General features: G+C 36.4%; 1 protein-coding gene across 1 annotated transcript in view; it reads left to right on the top strand.

Annotated features, from left to right (window-relative positions):
- The window catches only part of TMEM64 (transmembrane protein 64), a 28,596-nt gene extending 11,547 nt beyond the window's left edge, over positions 1–17,049 (top strand). The window contains exons 2-3 of the mRNA XM_014728037.3: positions 7,815–7,970; positions 13,168–17,049. Of these exons, the coding sequence (XP_014583523.2) occupies positions 7,815–7,970; positions 13,168–13,359 (348 nt within the window). The 3' untranslated portion in view covers positions 13,360–17,049. The remainder of the gene's footprint in view (positions 1–7,814; positions 7,971–13,167) is intronic.
- The last annotated feature ends 6,231 nt before the right edge of the window (positions 17,050–23,280 follow it).

The following is a 23,280-nucleotide window of genomic DNA, read 5'->3' as shown; positions in this document are numbered from 1 at the left end:
AAGATGATTAAAGATGAACTAGAAGCAAATATAACTATAATGAATTTTCCTAGCGTTTGCAAGTTACTTTTGGTAATTTAGTTCACAAACTGAAATTTATTAAATAGAAGTTTTTGACTGGCTAGTCACCACAAATAGGGTAAAGTCTTAGCCTCATGTACTCTTTGGGGACTTTCAGTCTGTCTCAGCTCCTGTGTGACTTTGGTGAAGTTATTTAATGATCTGGCCTACAATTTTCTTATTTGTAAAATGAGAGAGGTTAGACAAAGTCTCAGAGTTTGCTCTTAAGAAGACAAATGTTCTGGGGCCAGCCCTGTGGCCGAGTGGTTGTGTTCGCGTGCTCTGCTTTGGCAGCCCAGGATGTCACAGGTTTGGATCCTGGGCATGGACCTAGCACCACTCATCGAGCCATGCTGAGGGAGCGTCCCACATGCCACAACTAGAAGGACCCACAACTAAAAATATGTACAACTGTGTACCAGGGGGCTTTGGGGAGAAGAAGGAAAAATAAAATCTTTAAAAGAAAAAAAAGACATGTTCTAAGCAACAATTTAATGTTACCTTTTATTTTGTAACAGTCTAGTGAGAGTATGTTTTATTGAAAATATTTGTTTTCTCATCTTCTTAAATTCTTATTGTGTGCTATAGATATAGCCATAAATTCAGATATAGATGATGGGTGGTAATACTTGTCACTGTACCAGTGTATCTAATGATTATTTCTTCTAACAATAAAGTATACTGATTTGCCATCAGTGGTACAGTTCAGATGGAATAAAGACGGAGACGCACTCTGTTTTGAAGGAGTTTGGACTCTAATTCTGAAGGGTCAGATATGGTCGCCAAGGTTGGCAAATGTGATTCCACCTCAGCCATACCCTTAGACCTCACAGTACCACAGAGGATGGCTGGCTGTTACTCCTGGACACTGTTTCCGCTGTTTGTGCCTCTTCAAATATCTCATCAGCTTCTGTGGTTTTTGTGTGCTGGCTGTTACTCCTGGACACTGTTTCCGCTGTTTGTGCCTCTTCAATTATCTCATCAGCTTCTGTGGTTTTTGTGTGTTATGTATGAGCTTACAATTCACAAATCTGTGTCTCTAGCCTATTGTGTCATAATAACACATACAGTGTGTCCTTTACCCCTTCCTGGATAAAAAAAACTTCTTTAAAGTCAGAAAGGTCTTATTAAACTTATTTTAACAGTAATTTTTCTGTCTACAGAATAAGTATTTATTATAAAAACTTTGAAAAGTATAGCAACTAAAAGAAAAAATTAACATTTTAGTGTTACTTTTTCTAGTCTTTGCATTTATTAATGCATGTACTTTTCCTATATAACATTGTGAGTAAATGTTATAAATGATTTTCGTGAACTTTCACTGAATGCAGTGAGCATTTTTGTCATTAAGTATACTACAAAGGGACTTAAAACAACCACACAGTCATCGTTATCCTTCTGTAGAGCTGAACCTTATGTATAGAGGCATTTGGTCAATTTTTGTTGAATGAATAAAAATTATAAACCTGTGGTTTGTCATAACTCTGTAAAGAAGATCTTTTTAACTTATGTTCCAGAAATTACATGTAATAAGGTATATATTTTTTCTGGGGATAAGTTTCAGTGCGTGTGTGTATTAATCAGATTTTCAATGGATCAGTGACTCCCAAAATACTTAGGAACCACTAAAAGAAGTTCCTAATTTAGGGACATCGAACAAATGAAGAAGTCAGTATATATGAAGATGGCTTCTATATTGTAGACAAACTTACTGATCTAACCATCTCTGTCCGTAGAAGCTTTACAGTGAAGCCCTCTCCAGCTGTTAGAGTGAGGTTTCTCAGCGCCCCTGCCTTGCTTTTTTTTCCCAGTAGCAAGACTTTTCCCAGTACTTTCAGGGTTGCTGCCTGACCAGAGGGTCTTAGCTTTGACATCAGGTTGACTTCAGAAGTTACTGGAAATGCTTTTAATATTCATTTAATAATCACTCAACAAGTAACTGGTAGGTACCTACTCTGTGCCCACTGCTGTTCTAGATGCCAGAGATATAGCAGTGAATAAAGCAAAGTCCATCCTAGACCCCTCAAGATGCTTGCGGTCTGGTGGAGAAATAGCATTCTAGATATATCAAGGTGTGTATTTTACTGATAATGAAGTAATTTCTAATACTTAGAACATTCCTCTGTGTGGGACGGGGAGCGGGAAGGTGTTCTCAATTTCTGAACAGTCTATTACAAATGGACTTTGCTTCCTACCCTGTTTATAAACGGGTGAATGTTATAAGTCTCCACATTTATAAACGAAACAGTTTTAATGTTGATGGATTCAATATCCAATCAACATATATTTAGCACCTAATATATAGTAGGCATTGTGCTAAAGACTAGAGACACATGAAGAAAAGACGGATAGGTCCCTTCCTTCACAGAATTTATAGTCTGGGGAGGAGGTGAAAGGCAGAAAGATTGATGAAAGCTTCAGTTGCTCTCTAGCGTGAAGAGGACGGACAGGTATGGTGACGGGCAGGTGGTTTTCTGTCAGAGAACTTGAAAGCAGTTGTTTATGCAAACTTGGGAATCGGGGAAGGTCTTCTGGAGAAATTGATGACTGAATAGGGAAAGACAGTTTAGGACTTTTGCCCAAGTAAAAGGAGTGGGAGGAAGGGTGTGAGTGTCCTTGCCAGAAGGAACAAGGTACAAAGGCCCAGAAGGAAAAGAGAGCAAGAAGTGTTCTAAGAACAAGAGAATTTTGATGTGGCTGGAACAGTGTGTGATGTGAAGCGTGAGGCAATCAGAGGCCAGGTCGTGAAGCGCTCTGCATACTGAAGAATGTGAACCTCATTTTGATGGCAATAGGAAAGAGTTGAAGCAGGATTAGATTTGCATTTTTAAAAGATTTCTGCAGGTTTTAGCATAGGTGGTGAGTGGGTGTCAAGACTAGATGGGGAAGATGGAATAGGAATAGGAACAGACAGTGGGTAGATTTCTTAGATATTTAGAAATTGGAATCAACAAGACAGGGTAGATGATTGGATGTGGGAATGAGTGAGAATTGAGCTATGCGACTGACTTCTGAGCTATCTAGCTAAGGTAACTGAGATTGGGAACACAAAGGTATTTTGAGGAGGGAAGGGAAGGGAATGGGCGGTTAATGTTTTTCCTTAAACCTGTTTTAAAAATTTCGTATTTCTGGAAGTGAAAACTAGTTGCCATCTGTTAACTCTTTCTCCATCCTCTCTAGCTGTTTCTGAAATACTGATAGTAATTATTTTGAGGATATATATAATAAAATATGTAATTTATCAATAAATAATAATTAGATGAAAACATTAGTCTTTTAATTTTTTTGACCATTCCTTTCTTAAAAATTATTGTAGAGGTTAATGATTTTTTCTGTATAATATTTCTAAATATATTTTTTATTGGAATTTAGTAGTAACTTCATCAATAAACAGCATCCCTATTATATAAACCAAGAAACACATCTGCTTAACAGATAGGTCGCCGTTATAGTCTTCATTTGATCCTTGTCAGGTTAATCTACGCAAAAACAATAAAGTTCCTTAGCCGGTTAAAGCCAGTAACGCTTTCCTGTAAACAGCTGTAACTGAGAAAGTGGAGGAGCTGGAGGCAGGGTTACTGGGGAGCTGTGCTTTGTGCTATGCCTGAGAGGACAGTAGGCTCCAGGTTCAGTGAGCATCTGAGTGATCCATCTAAAGACAGAAGTTCTCCTATTGTCAGCTCCCAAAATACCATGTTCAGAGGTGAATCAGCTTCACCTTCAGAACTAAGGTTTTTTTCAGATGGGCACTTCTTTGTTTTTAGGATCTATTTGGTATGTGGTAAAGTAATACTCTACATTAACCCTTCGTGGCCCAGGCAAGTGAATTACATCTCCACGTAAATCACAGTACCGCTTGGAATAAAAATGTATGTACTTTCATGGTGGTTCTAGAGTTTTAAACGCATGGGAAGATGGATATAATCGATGTCATCCGTGAATGTCAATTATGTGTTCTGTTTAGAGAAACTTCATTACATTTAAAGACTATGGACATAAGCTTTGCATTCTCACATTTTGGAACTTAAATATTTATTTAAAAGAAAACTTCTGTAATGTGTAATGATTTATTAACAACTGCAATATAGTAATTTTTATAAGATTCATTTTTGTCTTATTTACTTATTTTATACCTTTGACATGTTTATTCTAAAGAAAGTTCTCCATTTCTGTAAGTGTTCCAAACTGGCAGGGGAACCTTCCTAAAACTTAGCCCCATTCCGATCATTCCTTGACTAGAGTCCCCAGTGCTTTTCTTCTCTTTTCTTATTTCTTTTCTTTTCTTTTTAAGGAAGATAAGCCCTGAGCTTACATCCACCACCAGTCCTCCTTGTTTTGCTGAGGATGATTGGCCCTGAGCTAACATCCTTACCCATCTTCCTCTACTTTATATGTGGGACACCTGCCACAGCATGGCTTGATAAGCAGTGTGTAAGTCTGCACCTGGGATCCGAACTGGCGAACCCTGGGCCTCTGAAGCCTAGAGCGTGAACTTAACTGCTATGCCACCAGGCCGATGCCTCAGTGCTTTTCTACTGAGTACAGACTCGTTCCCCTTTCACTCAAGGCCCCTAACAAGTATCACCTCCAAGTACTTGTCCTCATTTTATTTTACAGGATTTCCATGCATGTGTCCTATAAACAATCTGAACAGGACTGCCAGCCCCACTAATACATGCTATACTTCCCCTGCCCCATTGTCCTCATTCATGCTCTTCCCAGAACAACTTACCTTCCTCTTTCCGCCTGTCTCTGCCTGCCAAACCCATATGTAGCTTTCAGAGTCAATTTCGGATACCTCTTTTGAAGGCACAAGGTTACCCTTTGGTCCCCATTCCTCCAGCTAATTTTAATCCCTGTTTACTCTTTAATGCTCTGCACATAGTCCTTCTCAGGGCTCCCTTTCTGCCTGTTTCTGAGGTGGTCGGTGTGTTCTTGTCAGTGTGAAATCTTTTGAGGTAGGAGTTGTGTCTTTCTGTCTCTTGCAGGCACCTACAAGATCGTCTTGCTTGGGGCAGTCACTGAGTTAGTAATTGTTGAGGTGAATTGTTAACCAGCACTGCAGTATTCTTTCCACACCAGCAGTGATGCCGCTCCAGTTAATTGTCTATGAGTAGAGATGAATGTAACTTTATTGAAAATATGATTTACATAACTATTAGATTGTAGTTAAAGAGTAACTATAGGTTGCTCTATTAAAATACCAGATTTTAAAATTAGTGAAAAATAGTTTAGTAAAGTGGCCAGTGGCTTTCTTACATACTATTAATACCTTGATGGAGATATAGAAAAGTTATTCTCACAATTAATAGCAGTAGCAGCAATAACACAATGCTCAGAAATAAATGAATAAGAAATGCATGGTATAGATGAATAAGACTACCAAACTTTAGTATGAGATGTAAAAGATTTTGAGTAATTATAGAAACATTACTGGATAAGAATACTGAATATTGTGCAGATTTCAGCTCTATCCAGATTAATTTCTAAATTTACCTTAATCCTAATATAAAATCTAAGATTCTTTTTTTGAATAACTGAATGATACTAAAATTCATCTGTAAAAATGGATAGGTAAGAATAGTTATGGCAGTTTTAAAAAGAAGAAGAATTAAGAGGTTTGAAGGATGAGAAGTTCTTTATCAGATACTAACTGATAGTCTTACAGCAATTTGGTTTCAGTACAAGATTTAAGATATTGTTGGGGACAGTATTAGAACCCCAAATAGAGCTTTTATATATAATTACTTCATCTATTATAAAGTAAGCATCACAAGTCACTGGAGAAATTATTGATTGTTCAATAAGTAATGCTAGGAAAATTGGCTCCTGGTGAAGGGGAGAAGCAAGGCTATATCCTCACCTTTAATCCTAGTAAATTCCAGAAAGAATAAGTGGTAAATATCATCAGAAAAGAAATACAGGTAAAACTAATAATGGGATGTAAAAAGCCTTTGTAAAGCTAAAAGAAATGGAAAAATCAGAGGAAAAGATTGATAATATTTGATTATGTAAAAATTTAGAAACATTTGTATATCAAAACATAAAATTAAAAGATAAGGGACACTTTAGAGGAAAATATTTGCCAAATATAATAAGCAAAAGGTTACTCTTAGTATATAAAGAGCCCATAGGAATAAAATAAGTACTTAACATTCCAATAAATTAATGGGCAAATGTGAACAAAGAAAGCCATAAAGAAATACAAATAAGAAAATGAATATTTAAAACTAATATCAATATAAATTAAAATAGTATAGGTTAAACCATGATGAAACATCATTTTTACCTTTATCAAACTAAGAAAGATTGAAATTTATTGCTTACTTAAAGTTGGTAAGTGTATGATACAATGGACACACTTATGTGTTACTTATTGATAGGTATGTAAATCAGTGTGAACTTTTTGAGGAAGCAGACATTTTTACTGTTTGATACAGTAATTCCACTCCTGGTGATCTATCCTAAAATAATGGAGATACGTAATGTATTAGTCGTTTCTTGCTGTGTACCAAACCACTTCAAAACTGAGTGACTTAAACAGTAAACATTTATTATCTATCAGTTTCTGTGGGTCAGGAGTTCCAGTGCAGCATAGCTGGGTGCCTCTGACTCAGGTTTTTTCACAGCCCAGTAATCCAGATGTTGGCCAGGGCTGCACTCATCTTAAGGCTTGACTGGGAGAGAATCCACTTCCAGGAACACTCATGTGGCTGTTGGCAGGCCTCAGGTATTTGCTAGCTGTAGGCTGAAGACATCAGTTCCTCACCACGTGACCCTCTCCACAGAGCTACTTCAAACATGGCAGCTTGCCTGTTTGAGAGAGCTGAAGTTCTATTCTTTTTGTAACCTAATCTTGAAAGTAACATCTCCTCACTTCTGCTGTAGTCTGTTTGCCAGAAGTAAGCACTGGGTCCAGCCCACATTCCAGGGGAAAGGATCACACAAGGGCATGAATATCAGATGAGGTTTTTTAGAATATTTTAGACACTGCCTCCCACACAGGTTAATATACAAAGGTTTTTGTCATAGTTTTTTTTTTAATTTATAATAGAAAAAAATGGATAATCACATATACACAAAGAAACAAAGAAGCAATTTAAATGTTCCACAGCAGAAGTTGTTTTTAAATTGTGCTACATCCACATAGTGGTAGTATAATTGCATAATAATGATAATTTCCACCTTTTTTGAGTGTCAGTCATTTGCTAGGCCTTTGCTAGATAGTGTATAAATATTTCTGACCCTGACAACAACTATGTAAGGTGGTGGTGGTGATCCTCATTTTACAGATGAGAAAAACAGATGCCAGAGACAGAGTAGCTCATTGAATTCTCAGCACTGGAATGTCTTTATAGGGTTATCTGGCTTCAAAGCACTATGACCACACTGCCATTTAAGTGTGCTTATGAAGAATATTTAATGACATGAGGAATGCTACAAAACTGTCTTTACAAAGTGATCCATGTGTGTGCACATTTTATTTACGTCTAGGGGAAAAAAGTCACAAGTGTTGTTTTTCAGTGGTAGAATAATAAAATATTAATTTTTTAAAAACTTTTATTTCATTCTAAATCTTCTACATTTTCCATGTATTCCCTTTATAATCATTTTTTAAAAATCAGTATGCTTTATAAAGTATTTCAGCTCTCTCTACTTCTGAGGAAAAATCACTGGCAAGACTTGTGCACAGTTGTATGTGAAACTGAAATTTTACTTGGTAATGATTCATTCCCTTTAATCTGCTCTTCTAGATTACTGATCTCTCTTTACCCAACTATCTGATGGCATCATCAGTTGGACTGCTTCCTACCCAGCTTCTGAATTCTTACTTGGGTACCACCCTGCGGACAATGGAAGATGTCATTGCAGAACAGAGTGTTAGTGGATATTTTGTTTTTTGTTTACAGGTGAGTTTAAGACCAAGGGTTGTCTTTTTTTTTAATTTTCTTTTTGTATGGCATTGCTCATTTAAACCTAACAGATTTCACTGAAAATAATATAAGAAGATTTTTCCTGTTATTTCAATTATACTTGATATTTTGACAATATTTACATTTTTAATTGTGTGATTAGAGAGGTGAATAGAAGTCTATAGAACTGAATTGACACTTACTGAAAATTCTCTTTAAACAAACAAGGGAATGACATAAATAGAGTTCTTTTTGCATTGATTATTTTCAAAGTCATCACTAAATCAAATACTCTATTTTGAGTTAATGTGACATGTTGTTAAAAATGTTTCTGAAGATAATTTTAATAAGATTTTGTGGGATTGGGTTTTCATCTTAGTTACTGTGTCTTCAAATTATTGAACTCTTCTATTGATATTTTTTAAGGGTATTATACTGGGAATGTAAATTTTTTTCTAGGATCATTTGGTGTAGAACAAAATACTTTGTTTAGAAAGTGTTGTATAGGGGCTGGCCCCGTGGCCGAGTGGTTAAGTTCGCGCGCTCCGCTGCAGGCGGCCCAGTGTTTCGTCGGTTCGAATCCTGGGCGCGGACATGGCACTGCTCATCAGACCACGCTGAGGCAGCGTCCCACATGCCACAACTAGAAGAACCCACAACGAAGAATACACAACTATGTACTGGGGGGCTTTGGGGAGAAAAAGGAAAAAATAAAATCTTTAAAAAAAAAAAAAAAAAAAAAAAAAAAGAAAGTGTTGTATAAAAAGTGTCTATTCCATTATAAATCCAAATAAGATTTGTGTAATGGATTATTAATACCATGCAAATTGTAATATAGTTTGGAGTACGTTCCATATTGGAGATTGATAAAAGAGGAAAACCTTGCTACATAGGCAGATTTATTCAGTGTCTTTCAATTGTGTACAGGAAGAGTTAAAAATTCATTTCTTTAGTTATGATATATTTCATTCCTGAGATTTACCAAAATATAAAATCACTGTAATTTTTGATGATTTAGTAAGATGATGACAATGATGATAGCTAACCTTTATTAAGTGCTTTATGTAGATAATTTAAGCTCATTTAATCACTACCGAAACCCTAGGAGGTACATACTTTTATTATCTCAAGCCAATTGTGTACATATCTTTCCAGTTCTGTGTCCAGAGATGTCAACATTGGTAGCTTGAAATTGATCCTGGTGTGGGGAGTATTTAGACCATGGAAAATAGCAAGAGCTCCAAATCAGGGCTCCCACCTCTGATCTCTAAGAGCTAGTTTATCACCACACCAGTGGATAGTAATTTGTCTAAGTCACAGCTGAAAGGCATAGAACAAGGATTTGAACCAGGGCAGTCAGCTCTAGAAACCATGCTCATAACCAATAGACTGTAGTCGACTGAGCAGATAATACTGAGATAGCTGATTTAACTTATTGGTCCCTTAACTTGCTAGTTTTAATTTATACTGTTATTGAATATATGGTATCATATTTCAAATTTACTGTTAGTGGCATTATTCTTGAGTTTTGAAGTACTATATTGTATTAAAAATACTATGGTAAATAAAGCCAGAGTTAATTTTCTTTGTGTTTATGCAGTACAAGTTTAGTAAACAAACTAAGGCCAGGAATATTTACATTGGATTATAAATAAAGCTCGTCAATAAAATGGCTTGCTTTAAGAAAAATTTGGAATATTTTTGATATTTGGGAGTCAATTTTTATTTTTCTTCACTATTTTATCTTCAGAGCTATATTTTTTTAGATAACCTGAATCTAGGTTTAGAGTTTTTATTATAATAGTTGGCTTATTGTTACTAATGTAGTATACTAATCACACATTAAGCTTTCTGTTATATCTATGTAATAATTTATGTTTATAATAATCCCTAAGTACTATAAGATTCTGACATACCATGCATTCTCAGATAGAGTTTTCTTAGTATATATTTTATGTTTTTCCAGTTTCCTTCAAATGAGTAATCCATTTGAAACATCTTTGTTTCCTTATGTTATGTTTGAGTAATTAGAATTTGTCATATTAGTAGCTTTCACAGGATTTTCTCTATTTGATACTTTATATTTCTATACATCCTAGTAAATTACTCAACTATAATCAGGGGAGTTACAGTAGAACAAGATAATTGATGTATTTATCAGTGGTGCTTTTAAAAATATAGAGTCTTCTTTTTTTCCAATAATTTCTTAGCCTTTTGTTTGAGCTGACAAATTTAAGCTTAGGATACAAGACAAGGGAAAAAGGCAGATATTTCTTAGCCCAGGCATTTATGAAAACAGTAACAACCACAACAAAAAAAAGTGAAGGCATATTTATGCCTCAGTTTGATTTATTGATGTTACTTAAAGTTTAGTTTATTTCAGAAAAGATTTAATGCAGTTCACAAAAGATATGTGGGAGAATAAAAAGAGAGAGAAAGGAAGTTATCTTGAAGGGGAAAATTAGCATAGGAAAAAAGGATGCAGCTTAGGTTAAAGTTAGTATAGTAAGTGTATTCATGAGGTTCATCATTTTTGCTAGAAATGAGGCACAGATTTGCCTTTCAGCTTTATAGCCACCTAAAGAGAATCCACAGTGTCTGTAAAATTAAAATAATACAAAATAGATGTTCAGAGGAAGCCACAACTATTTCTTGTATGGAAATCCAACTTAGATTCTGTGTCTGTGAATTCAGTTACTCTTTTCCATTCCCTATATTTTTCTGTGTACCCACCAGCCAGAACCCCAATCCTGGTAAATCCCAGTTTTGATCTGCGTTGCACCTGTTCTTTTGGGGAAGTCATACAGCCAAAGATTGGTAATATTTAATTCATGGTTACAAACTTCCAGCTGGTTTCTCAACACTGCCACATATTATAACTCTTTCTTTTGTTTTCCCACTCCCCCATTTTCCTCAGTGACTCCTTCAAACTTATCTTCACTCTCCTTGCAATTTCCACTCCTTTCCCTACTTCCCTCTTCATTCTCAACAGATTATCTCTCTTGCTTAACAGAACTCTTCAAATGGGAAACCCCTCAATTTCCATGTAAGAAATCTGCTAACCCTCTTTTGTTCTGCTCATACTCTCATCCTGCTTGACAGCTAACAGTGGAAGAGATGCCTTTCTGTATAAGGCTTGTCCTTCTACTTGTGTTTGATTCTTTCATTTTAATAAGGAAACTTTTTTAAACAGTTGTCTTTTTTTTCTTCTTCTTCTTTTTTTTTTAATGCTTCACTGGGCTGAGAAGGAGGGCGTGTTGGGAAGAGTTAATACAAATTGCCAGGCCCTGGGGTCCACAAGGGCATCTGGGGAAGAGCCCATGTAAAGATGTAGCCAGTTCGCTCTTGCTGGGAGCCTGAAAGAGTTTTTCACTGGTCTAACCTTACTTTCTGTTGCCTTGCTGCATCCTTCCCTCAAACCGTCATCACTAACCTTGTCTAGAATCAGATGCACTTTCCGTTTCTCATCTAGCTTGACCTCTTAGCAACCTAAGATTCTGTTGACCATGCCTTTTTAAAACATTTTCTTCCCTTAGCTTCCTTGATGCCACTATCTTGAATGTTTTTTTGTTCTTGGCTGCTCATTTATTATCAGCCCCTCCTCATCTTTTCATCTCCAAATTGGTGGTCCTTAAGATTCTAGCCTAAGCTTTCTAGTCTCACTCAGAATTTTTCTTCTTAGCAAATTCAGTTACTGTGTTGGCTGCTATTATGCTTATTTATGTAAGGACCCCTAAACACATCTTCAGCTCAGCCTTATTTCCATAGCGTTAGACACATTCACTGAACAGCTTTGGATACTTAACAGGCACCTCAAATTCACCATTTCTTAAACAACTTAGTGTCTCATCCACATCCTCTCCAGTTAGTTCTCTAACTTTTCCCGTCTCTTTACATGGTGTCACCATCCACTGATTAAGTATCAAACTTAGGGTTTTCAATAAGTTAGTTTTGTTTTTTTTTAAGAGCTGACATGTCAGAGAACAAACACAAGATTTAAAGAGCCCCGTTTAAAATACCTAATTTGCTTAGAATTGTGTTGAGTAATGGGTACTCACTTAATGGTGCCCCCTTGCACAAGTTCAGAGTTCCCTGTCTACACTCACCCCTAGGATGCTCTGCCTCTGCCCTTTCCCCACCACCTCAACACTTGGATTTAGAATATATTTCCCATAAAACTGTTGAAATTATGAATAGGCTTAATTGAAACAATGGTATGTTTTAGGATAGCTCTGGTTAGAGCAGCGTTTGAAACTTGCTGGTACATTGAACACCTGCTCTAACCTTGTTTTGCTGAGAATATTTGCTCCAAACTCGAAAGAACTGATTTACAAATGAACCTTGGAATAAATACCATTTAAAAGATGTGGACTGCTTAGACATTCTTTTGAATTATATGTAGCATGTTAAAGCACAGAGGACTACAGCTTCCCGTTGGACAGTGGGAGAAGCCCACATGGTTTAAGGGACTTAACTGAAATCCCATCACTAGTGAGTGGCTAAACCGAGACTGGAACCTGACTTTCAGTTTGGTGCTTTTTCTAATATCCCTTTGACTGGCACTTTTTCCCTCATCATCATAGTTTCCTTTGTTTTTCCCTAAGTACAGACAATTTCATGTTCATAACCTTGTTGATTTCTTTGGAAGTTTATTGGCATTTCATTTTTTTAAAGTGGTTCTTAATATTTTTAATTTTGGCTGCATCAGGTAGTTCATTTGCAAATGGTAGTACTTTTCCCTAAGTGGGCTTAGAAATACCTGTGGACATTTATAGTCATGCAAAGATAAAATGCTACATTAATTACATTAATGTTTAATTATGTTAAAATTTAGCTAGCTGTTACCTCTATGGTAAACATTTTTTATTCCTTGAACGAAGCTTTTTGGTAAAAGAGACAAGTTTGACTTATCTCAAACTAACATCATTTATATGGACTAAAAGGGATGTATGCTGGCCTTGTGTTAACCTGATATCATATAATGGTTACCTACAGATTTGACTCTCCACTCCCAGTAGAAGCAGCCAAGGAAGAATAAATGACAACTGTGTGTAAATCATTTAAAAATCTGACCTGACTGTATTTGAGAAGCATCCTATTTGAAAAATTTCTGAGCCAAGTATTTGTTGAATTTATTTCTCCCTTTTCTCTTTGTAAACTATTGTTAACTGTAATGTTTTACTTTTATTCACAGATTATTGTAAGTATAGGCCTCATGTTTTATGTAGTTCATCGAGCTCAAGTGGAATTGAATGCAGCTATTGTAGCTTGTGAAATGGAACTGAAAACCTCTCTGGTTAAAGGCAATCAACCAAATACGAGTGGCTCTTCGTTCTACAACAAGAGGACCCTAACGTTTTCTGGAGGTGGAATCAATATTGTATGATTCTAACAAAATGTGTGACTGTCAAGAGCCAAGTGTGCTGTCCGAGGTCTAGTGGTCACCTCACTAGGGGACAGAGACAAGTTTTAATTGTATTACGGCACAAACAAAACTGACTAGTTTTTAAATTGCACAGTTTTTTTAAAGCAAGAATCATTTTCTGGGTATGTAAGTGCAAATGTAGATGCAATTTTGGCTGCACCTCTTTATCATTTATTATGCCCATAATGGCCTATAGGTTTGCACTTTAGTGTTTTTTCTTTGTTTTCTTTCTGGGTACTTATGAACAGAGAAATAACCTAAATATTTTTCTGCTTAGTGTCTTTATTTATAAAGTCTATGGATAGTTGCATTTTTCCTACTTAGAAAGATGGGTAAAAGTATGCAATCTGAAATGTATAATATTACTCTATGTTCTTTGCTTTGGTAGTCTTTCCAGAAAGGATAAACAGTGTGTTTTGTTTTGTTTTATTGTTTTAAGTGGGACCACTTTGCTTCCCTTTTCCTTACTAGTTAGAAAATAGACGTTAACTTTTGGTTGAATGTATTTTTGTAAGCATCACATTGTTGCAGGGCCATTTACACCTGTTCACACAAGCTTAAATCCTACATTGTGGGACTGAAGTGCTCTTAAGATACCTTTTTATTTTCACTGTGTAATATGCAAAAGGGAAATTAATGAGTAGTGGCTCAAATTAGAACTTCTGTTCTAATTCCATTACATTAGCTTTATCCTCGTTAGATCTTTCATCAAAGGGCTGTCGCATTGCAGTCTTACTAAAATATTTTATTGAAATAAAATTTTTTCCTTTTATATTTATAATTAGGCTTTGAAATAAAGATGCTGTTACTTTAAAATGATGGGTTTACCATCATTGAAGATGTCACTCAGGTGGCCTTGCTTGATCAAAAAGCCTTTTTAAAAATCCGAGCTTTAAAATCATGTTTATAATTCCATTGAAGTATATATGTATTTGTCCCCATAGTCTTCAGCTTTAAGACTATAAATATAATGTTAACTTAATACCCAAATCTGTATTATTTGCCCTACTATAGAGTAGATTTATTTTGTTTGTTTTTCCGTACTTGTTTTTCTCTGATAAGACTCAGGAATTCTGAAATGTGAAATTAAGTCTCTCAACTCTCTCTCTCATGGCATGAATTGAGTGTATTTATAAATAGCACTTATGAGTATAGCATACAGTAATTCGGCATATGATTCATATGACATAGGTATTATTCATTTATCACCTTATAATTTTAAAATAGTTTAATTGTACTTAGTGATTAGTTTTTTTACAATTTAGATTATAGATAGGAATGCAGATTTTCTGGTAGGTATATCTTTTTTGGCTATGAAGATCCCACCTTATCAGAGACCTTCCATTTGCCTTTTCATTAGGGTAAAACCTTAGCCCTGATTTCATAAAGTGTGAAAGAATTCTTTGGAAGCAGATTATTCTAGTCTTATGCTGGAGATGCATTTGATCATTTTAATGGATACTTTTTTGCCCTGTTGGAGGTATAATTGTTTTCCTTTCTTTCATAATACATAAGTTTTCTTACCTTTGAGTAACAGTGAAGTTCATTTATATGTCCATACCAAGAAGACCTCAGTGCAAATGATGAGAGGTACCTGGGTTTATAGCACTTAATTGGCCTCCAAATCCTTCCTGTTATTGGTAGGAAAAAATATAGTATTGGAATGTTCTTGTTCTTTTTTGAATCCTGATTACTTGTTTAGCTGTTTTTTTAGAATGATTTTCGTTTCATAATCCCAATGAATAATACGTTTGATTTATTCTTTTCTGTCTAAGTTGACAATATTTTTCTTGCGCTTCTTGTTTGTTGGTTAGTTTTTGTTAAAGGAGTCATTAATTTAAGATCGCTACTTTCATACTTGTGTTATACTTCATGTATTTTGAAGTGCATTTATTTACTTAGCATTTTATAACTTGAATAATTTCACCAAATGAATACCTTTTGGTAGTTTGTAATGAGTTCTTCCAATTGTTGCATTTTGCTTGGTACTTAAAATAAATATGTAAAGCTAAAAGAGAAATAATTTTTCTGTATTCTGCCAATCATAATTTTATATAATAAAATCATCCATTTTTACTTAAAATAGTATGGATTTACTATTTCTAAGATACTGAAGCTGCAGTTTTCCTTTTCTTCATCATTTCCAGCCTCCAAGTAAACAACAATCCGTGCTATTTGATAGCTCAGTTGAGTTGCTGGGTCTTTAGATGTGCTAACTGTAAATTGTATAAAGCATTGCCATGCCTTGTTCACTTCATCTTCAACCCTGTATCCCAGATTTATGGCAGCAATACATTTCTACAGAATCCTTTCATGTTGCCCAGATATTGCCTCCAGTCATAAAGTATATATTTATAAAATAGATGTTTTGGATTTCTCAGACTGTTTAGGTGCAATGTAAAGTAGCTTTATGCACAGTTTAAAAGGCATACAATATACCTAATTTCCAAATATGAGGAAAAATATGTTCTATTTTTAATTCTTTGGGCCTTTCCCTAAGTTTTCCACAGTTTGTGGTTTATTGTGATTGATTTTGTTTACTCTTTGCCAAATTTTGTCATGTAAATTATTTTAAACATCTTTTTAAAAACATATACATAATAATTTAGTAAGTGTTTTCATCTCTGTTCTTATTTGATCATCTGATTTGTGAAATAACTTGAAATCTGTACTCTTTGGTTTGTGAAAATAGTAGAACAACATCTCTGTTATTAGAATGTGTGATTTGAGTTTATGTTCAGAATTGACCGTGTGGGTTTGTTCAGAGTCAGCCGTACTTTCATGTTATCACTTTGTAACCAGCGGCAAACCTTTCTAAAATGGCTTTTCCCTGATAGGGTCAAGTATATGACTAGAAAACATTTCCTCCTTGAGAAGCTATTATTAAGTTCAGTAGTTACTGTTATTTACCTTTGCTGTAACTGAGCTACGTGGTTTAGCTACAAGCATATCCCAGCATTTCTGCGTTTTTAATATGCAGTGCTGATTTGGAGTATTCTTGGGAAAGGTGCTATGGCTTACATATGTCAATATTTGTTGGCTGTGGGACTTTCTTTAGAGTCACTAGGTATTTCTTTAGAAAGTCACTAGGTATGTGCCAGGTTGATGCAGGTAAATCCTTAGATGCATGATAAATCTATGCCATTCAAAACGAGCGACATTTGCAGAGAAAAAGAGAGGTTTATGTGGACCTCAGGAAGAACGATACTGACCTAGGTTGATGACCTCGGTGATGGAATTTTATTTCAGACAGAGGCCACTCACTGAATCATAATGATGGTCAGAATGACACTATCTGGTCTTTAGATTTTACATTGCTGATTTCTGTTATAATAAACTATTTAACATATAATTTTCTTAAAGGTCATCTCTTTAAGCTGAACGGCCTTTAAAGAAGGGAGAGGAATCACCACAGGATATTTAAAACTCCAGACTTCCAGTAACCTCACATACTGAACAGAAAACTGTTAACTTACTCCACAACTAAATTACGATTTGGTAATTCTGAATTGCAAAGTGATTGCTGCTAACTATTTTCTAAGGTAACTGCAGATTAAAAATAGATAATTCTAAAGGTGAATCAGTAAAATCTCTTGATAATTGGTATCCTAGATCACTTGTGTGCCTGAGAAAATAAAAGGTAATGTTTTATTTCCCTTCTCTTTCTTTCTTTCTATAATGTACTGGATAGAGAGACATGTTCCATGGGAGGAAGTGATTCTGGAAGAAGGGAGGACATGCTCCTAAAAATGGGAATGCTGGTAATTGACCCTAGAAGGGGGTGGTTATGGTTATAGCAGAGGCCCTATGGGAAAGTGATTCTGTCTTATGTTGGCAGTTACTCTTCAGTTTTTTTTTTTGTTTTTTCCTAATACCCCTAAGTCATGAATTACCACTCAAACAATTGTTGGTCATTTGTCCCAAGCTGCAGTAATGTGTATGATGCCGTTCATAATGTCAAAAGACTTAACCATTCTAATTTCCTGTTGGTCTCTACTCTGTTTCCTTGAGAGCACATTCCAGCTGCCATAAAATTTCATTTTAACACCTAGAATAATGTTTGTCCTTGTTTATTTATAGAAGATCCAATACTGTCATGTGTATACCTTTTTTAGCCATTTTGGGTCAAAATTGTTTGCCAGAACATGAAATAGGCCAAAGGGGGCAAACGCATGTTGCAGACTGCTTTCAGCTAGGGTGGTGCAGTGGTGCACTCACTGGATAAGGGTGTTGGCGGTGCGGTGTACTCATTACCCAAGATTGCATAGTAATTTCTGCATGCTTGCCCTGCTTAGATGAGGGTGCCTGTTGGCAATCTGGTGTAGGGGGAAACATATTTTAATAGTATAATGTTTTAATTAAATATTGAACATTTTTAGGAGTAGCGTTTTTAGGAGTAGCATGGTGGTGTTAAGGTATGTGTTGTGGCAAATTTAATCTTTTTGCCATGTTTCAACAAAGTTGATTGTCCAAATTGACTAATTACTGATATTACTGTCTTTTTTGTGACTGATATTCTGTAGGGAAACCTCTAGATGAAAGGCTTAAAACTCAGAAAATATGCAGAGAAGTTGAATAGACAAGAGAGAGTAGAATATGTATTGAATCCAAAAAGGATAATTTGAAAATTGCAAAATTCTTAGAGTAGGTATACAATTACAGTGGTATGTTTTAATGTAAGTATGCATATCCTAGGGTGTATAAAATTCTTGACTGCTTTAAAGTAACAGAAGCCAAGAGGGCCTTCTTTGATTCTGTCTTTGTTAGTTTTAAAGCCGTTTTCAGTAGAAATGTTTTGAAGCATGCCCTGTCTCATACTCATCATCTCTTACAGTCCTGCACTAAGTTGAGCTCAGCAGGCAGGACAGGGAACTGAAGAGTTTTTCACTAAGGTTTTTCAGTTCATTACTCTGATTTTAAGTTAATTAACTGTTTTTGTGTCATCACATTTCTACTTTAAATATACAGTAGAACAACTTTGCTTGGTATTAAGTTGTTAGATGGACTTGGAACAGAGTCTGGGAATGTCAAACCTGAGAGCACTTTCCTGCCCTCTACTTGGCTGCTGGGATCTACAGACTGCTGGGTGCAGACGAGGCCTTGCTTTCTAGTGGGGGTCTTGGCAGAGAATACCAGAGCAGGGGTTTCTCCTACATGGACTAGCAAATGCTGGGAGGAAACGCTAGAGAGCTGCAGATTTGGGGAGACTTTAACTTTGAAATCTGTGGGCTTCTCAACGGAAGTTTGCTATTGGCCCCACCAAAATACGTCATTTCTCCCTCACCTCCAAGAGGCTGAAAGGAGCTGACTGGTCTGAGTGTTCCCTGCAGCCTGAGGAGGTCGGAATTCAAGAAGACCATATACAGAGAAGTTTTCCCCAACCTTCCTCCAAGGAATTCACAGTCTGTCTGCTTCACATTCCACCACTGGCATTTGTGATATCTTGTATTAAATGTAGCATTGTTCTTAGTGTCAACTGGAAACGAAGTGAGCACAGTTCATAGGGAGTGGCTGAATAAATTATGGTACATCTATAACATGGGAGGATGAGTAGCCATCAGAAAGGGAGAAGTAGATGTATCCAGTAAATTAGATGTATCCAGTAAATTAGAGGGATTTCCAGGAAGTATTTTGTGAAGAAAACGAGACGCGTAAAACTAAGTACAAATACTGCATTTTTGAAAAAACATCCTCTCTCTCTTTTCTACGCATGAGTTTAAGTGAGTTTCTATATGTGAGTTTGTGTTCATGTGAATACATGCATCCCCCCATGTAGGATTAAATAAATAGGGAGAAAAATGTGGAAGGAAACCTACTAGTTTAAGGTGGATTACTTTGGTGGTGGTGGAAAGCTGGGGTAGGAGACTAATGGAGATGGAATGAAAGGGAGAGAGAGAGATTGAAGGTATTAAAGCCAACAAGGAAAGGGAAAATATGGACTCTTTTTTTTTAAAAAAAGGTGAAAGGGACCTATGTTCCATTGTTTGGCATGGTAGAAGTCATCCTCTTCTTAAAACATCCCAGTTGATAGTCATTCTGCTCAAGACTTGAAGTAATATAGTGCAGTGTTGAAGAGTGCCATCTCTTAAGGCCAACTGCCAGCATTCAAATCCTATTGCCACCGCTTCTGGGATACATGATCTCGAGGAGTTACTTCTTTCTGTGCTTCAGTTTCCTCACCTGGATAATAGCCTACCTTGTCGGGTAATTGCGAGAATTAAAGAAGTTAATACATGTTAAGTGCTGAGAGTAATACCTGGTAGGTAGTAAGTACACAATCAACATTAGCTATTATTACCAGAAACCAACCTCTTAGGAGTTGAGAAACACTTTCAGTATTTGAATGGGTATTTGGCAGACTACATTGAGTCGATCATTTATGGTCCAGGGTAGGACAGAGTATTAAAATTCTTACCCAACTCCTATCTTTACAGAGTACACCGTGAAGTTGGAGAGGCAACATATATACAAAATGACAACTACACAATATGTACAGGGTAAAATCCCAATGTAAAAATTACTATAGCACAAACTGAGTAGTGAAAGGAGTACTTAGATCCTTGAATTTGGGTGGAGGTTGGGGAAGTTTTCTGAAGAAGATACATTTTTAACTTGTGTTTTGCAGGTAGGGACTCTAAAGTGCATGGTACTCAAAGGGGTCTCTGACTGAAAAAGACTAAGAAACATTGAGATAAAAGATGAAAGCTGTGCAAGCAAATAGGAACCTTATCCCTTTCCTTATGTCATTTGAATTGGTGCATTGGTAGATTTGTGCCTCTACTCCACATCTCATATACTCTGTTCATATCTATGAACCTTGTGGCCTTCTAAATGCTGGGAAAGCAAATTTATCCAAGAAATGCTGTAACTTATCCTACTTTATACTATTTGAGGGGCTTTCTTTTGAAACACGAAGGATTCTGCAGTCTAGTAAATTTTCCCCCAGTTGACTACTTCCTCCACCAGTGGCTCTTTTAATTTTTTAAGCCAACACATAACTTAGACTTGTTATTTTTGAATTCATATCTTATGAATTATCCAAGTTATTTCCTTCATGAACAATTGATTTTAAGTTTATTGCATTGTGGTTTGTGATGCCAAAATAATTCATCCCTTATATTAGTTAGAAAGTAAGATTTGAATTTTCTGAATTTCCGTTCAGTCAGTCATTTTTTCAGGAAATATTTAAAGAAATGTAACTAGATATCAGACTTTGCTAGGCTTTGAAGTTACAGAGACAGGAATAATACTAGAAGAACTCATCTAGTGGGAAAGGGAGAAAAGTGAAGGAACAATGGCAATAAAATGTGATCAGGTCCATGGTAAAGGTTATAGAAGCAGAGGGATAGGTTAGGAGTTGGGTCAGGGACAGAGAGGACTAGGGGGTGGGAGAGATGAACCAAGGTGGGAAAGTATTCCAGTTACTGATAACTGAATTGAGTTTGAAAGGATAAATGCAAATTGTCCAAAGGAGGCGGAGAAAGAAGGGCATTCCAAAGACAGAAGCACAAGAGAGCATGGCAAATAGTTCAGTGCAGCTAGAACGTAAAGAGCAAGTGGGGAATATTGAATTAAGGCTGGAGATTTACATATAGGTGTGTGTGTGTGTTGTTATACCCGCATATATATCACATGAATAGATTTCTATAGAATATTAAGAAATTGGGATTTTATATTTGTGAATGAGGAGATATTGAAGTGGTAGTTAAGTCTGCATTTTACATGACGTTCATACCAGTTTGGAGGAGTTGAAGAGTCAAGACTACCAGTTCGAAGACTGATGTGGGGTGAAATAATGAAGGCCATTAATAAGATATAAAAATAAAAGTGGGAAAGGGTTATCTTTGAGAGACACAGAAAACAAGTTTGGTGAGCATAGGATGAGGATGTCAAAAAGAGGGAAGAGGCTGTGGTGGCCCCTCAGGTTCTGGTGGTGGTGGTGACGTAAGAATGAACAGTTTGGAGGCAGAGCAGATGATACTGAGTTTTAAATGTCTATGAGGCATGGAGATCAGAAGACACTGCTCAAGTGGATATATGGATCTGAAACTCAAGAAGAATTATGGGCTGAGGATAGAGGTTTGTAAATTATCAACCTACATAGGTGGTATTTGAAGCTTTTGGTGTGGATTTGGTACCAAGTGAGTAGATGGTGGCTAAGAATAGGACAGGTACGAGAAGAGGATCCTTCAGAGGAGACTGATCAAAAGCAGCCAGAGAGAAGAGCATCTAGGAGAGGGAGAGTTATAAGCAGTGGAAGGGGAAAGTTTCGAGAAATGGGATGCTGTTAAATACTACGGAGAAGCCAAACAGGTTCAAGACTTAAAAGTGTTCATTGAGTTTGTCAATTAGGCTATCATTGGTAGCTTGGTGGCAGTAATTACAAGCAAGTAGGGGGCATGCAAGCCTTATGGGAGTGTATTGAGAGGTGAATGAGAGACTAGGAAATAGAGACTGAAATGAAGACCACCCTCAAAAAACCTAGGCAGTTGGGGGCCATCCTGGTGGTGCAGCGGCTGTTTGCTCGTTCCGCTTTGGCGGCCTGGGTTCGCCGGTTCGGATCCCCGATGTGGACCTTGCACCACTTGTCAAGCCATGCTGTGGCGGGCATCCCACATATAAAGTAGAGGAGGATGGGCACAGATGTTAGCTCAGGGCCAGTCTTCCTCAGCAAACACTGCAGAATTGGCAGCAGGTGTTAGCTCAGGGTTACTCTTCCTCAAAAAAAAAAAAAAGAAGAAAACTTGGCAGTGGGAGCATGGAAGATTAAAATAACCATTGAAAATAGTTAGAAAAGGACCTGCTTTTCAAAGAGATTCACATTTCTTTACCCTTTACTTTAAATTTTGCATCACTTTTATAGTTTTTTACATTAATTGTTATTTAACATTTTTAAAAAGTCAGGCTATGAATTAAAGAGGAGAATGCAGGAGCTGGGGAGTGAATGGGCAAAAGTAAAGGAGGAGGTAGGACTGTGGTTCTCTCACATTAAAGTCACCTGGGCAACCTTACCACCTAATCATAATCTCTGCAGGTTGGGCCTAGGCACTGACATTTATGTAAGAGCTCCAGGTAATTCTGATGCTCACAGAGGGTTGAAAACTGAGGAAAGATGCATGTGTCTGAAGCCTACTTAAATACTGGGGAAAATGAGCCAGCTATAATTTATATTTAGTATAACTTATTGATATGAGATAGGCTTAGCTTGTATCCGAAGATACTGATATTATAAAAGTAAATAAATGACTAGCCTGGGAGTTGAGACCTAATGCATTTTATTTCTGAATGTTGCCAATTAGCTATACAATTTTGTGCAAGTCGAAGAGTTTCCACATGTGTAAGTATGAGGACTGTGATCCTTTCCCTAAGGACTATTTCAGTCTCAATTTCGTATGTTTTCATCTCCTTCTTGAGCAGAATCATGGCTCTCTAGAATAAATATCTAATTTGTACCTGCAGTTAAATATAATTTCAACCCTAACTAATCTTAGGATGATTCCTTAACTTTTTTTTCTTCCATCTCTGAAATAAGAATATCAAAAGGTTCCCAGGATGAAGCACATTCTTAGAGAACTGCAGTGCTTAGAAGAGACTCATACTGTGTTATCCTCTATCCTCGATATTTATACTCCAGATTTTAAAATTAGTTTGTTCAATTTTGGAAAAACATGTTTTAAAGCTAGAAGGAATGAAGAACCATCTAATTCAGCCTCACCATGTTGAAAGAGGAGGGCATTTCCTTAGAATCGGAGAAAGTTAGCAGCAGAACATCTTACTTCCCCATCCTGTGCCTTCTATACTAGCCAACTCTATGGCAGATGGGAGGCCTACATAAATTGTGCCACAAAAGCATCCAGCTTGCCTTCGTGATACGGGAGGCCT

This window comes from Equus caballus, chromosome 9 (genome assembly GCF_041296265.1).
Source record: "Equus caballus isolate H_3958 breed thoroughbred chromosome 9, TB-T2T, whole genome shotgun sequence".
Lineage (NCBI taxonomy): Eukaryota > Metazoa > Chordata > Mammalia > Perissodactyla > Equidae > Equus > Equus caballus.
The sequence above is the reverse complement of the archived record's forward strand: the minus strand, read 5'-3'. Positions and strand labels throughout refer to the sequence as shown.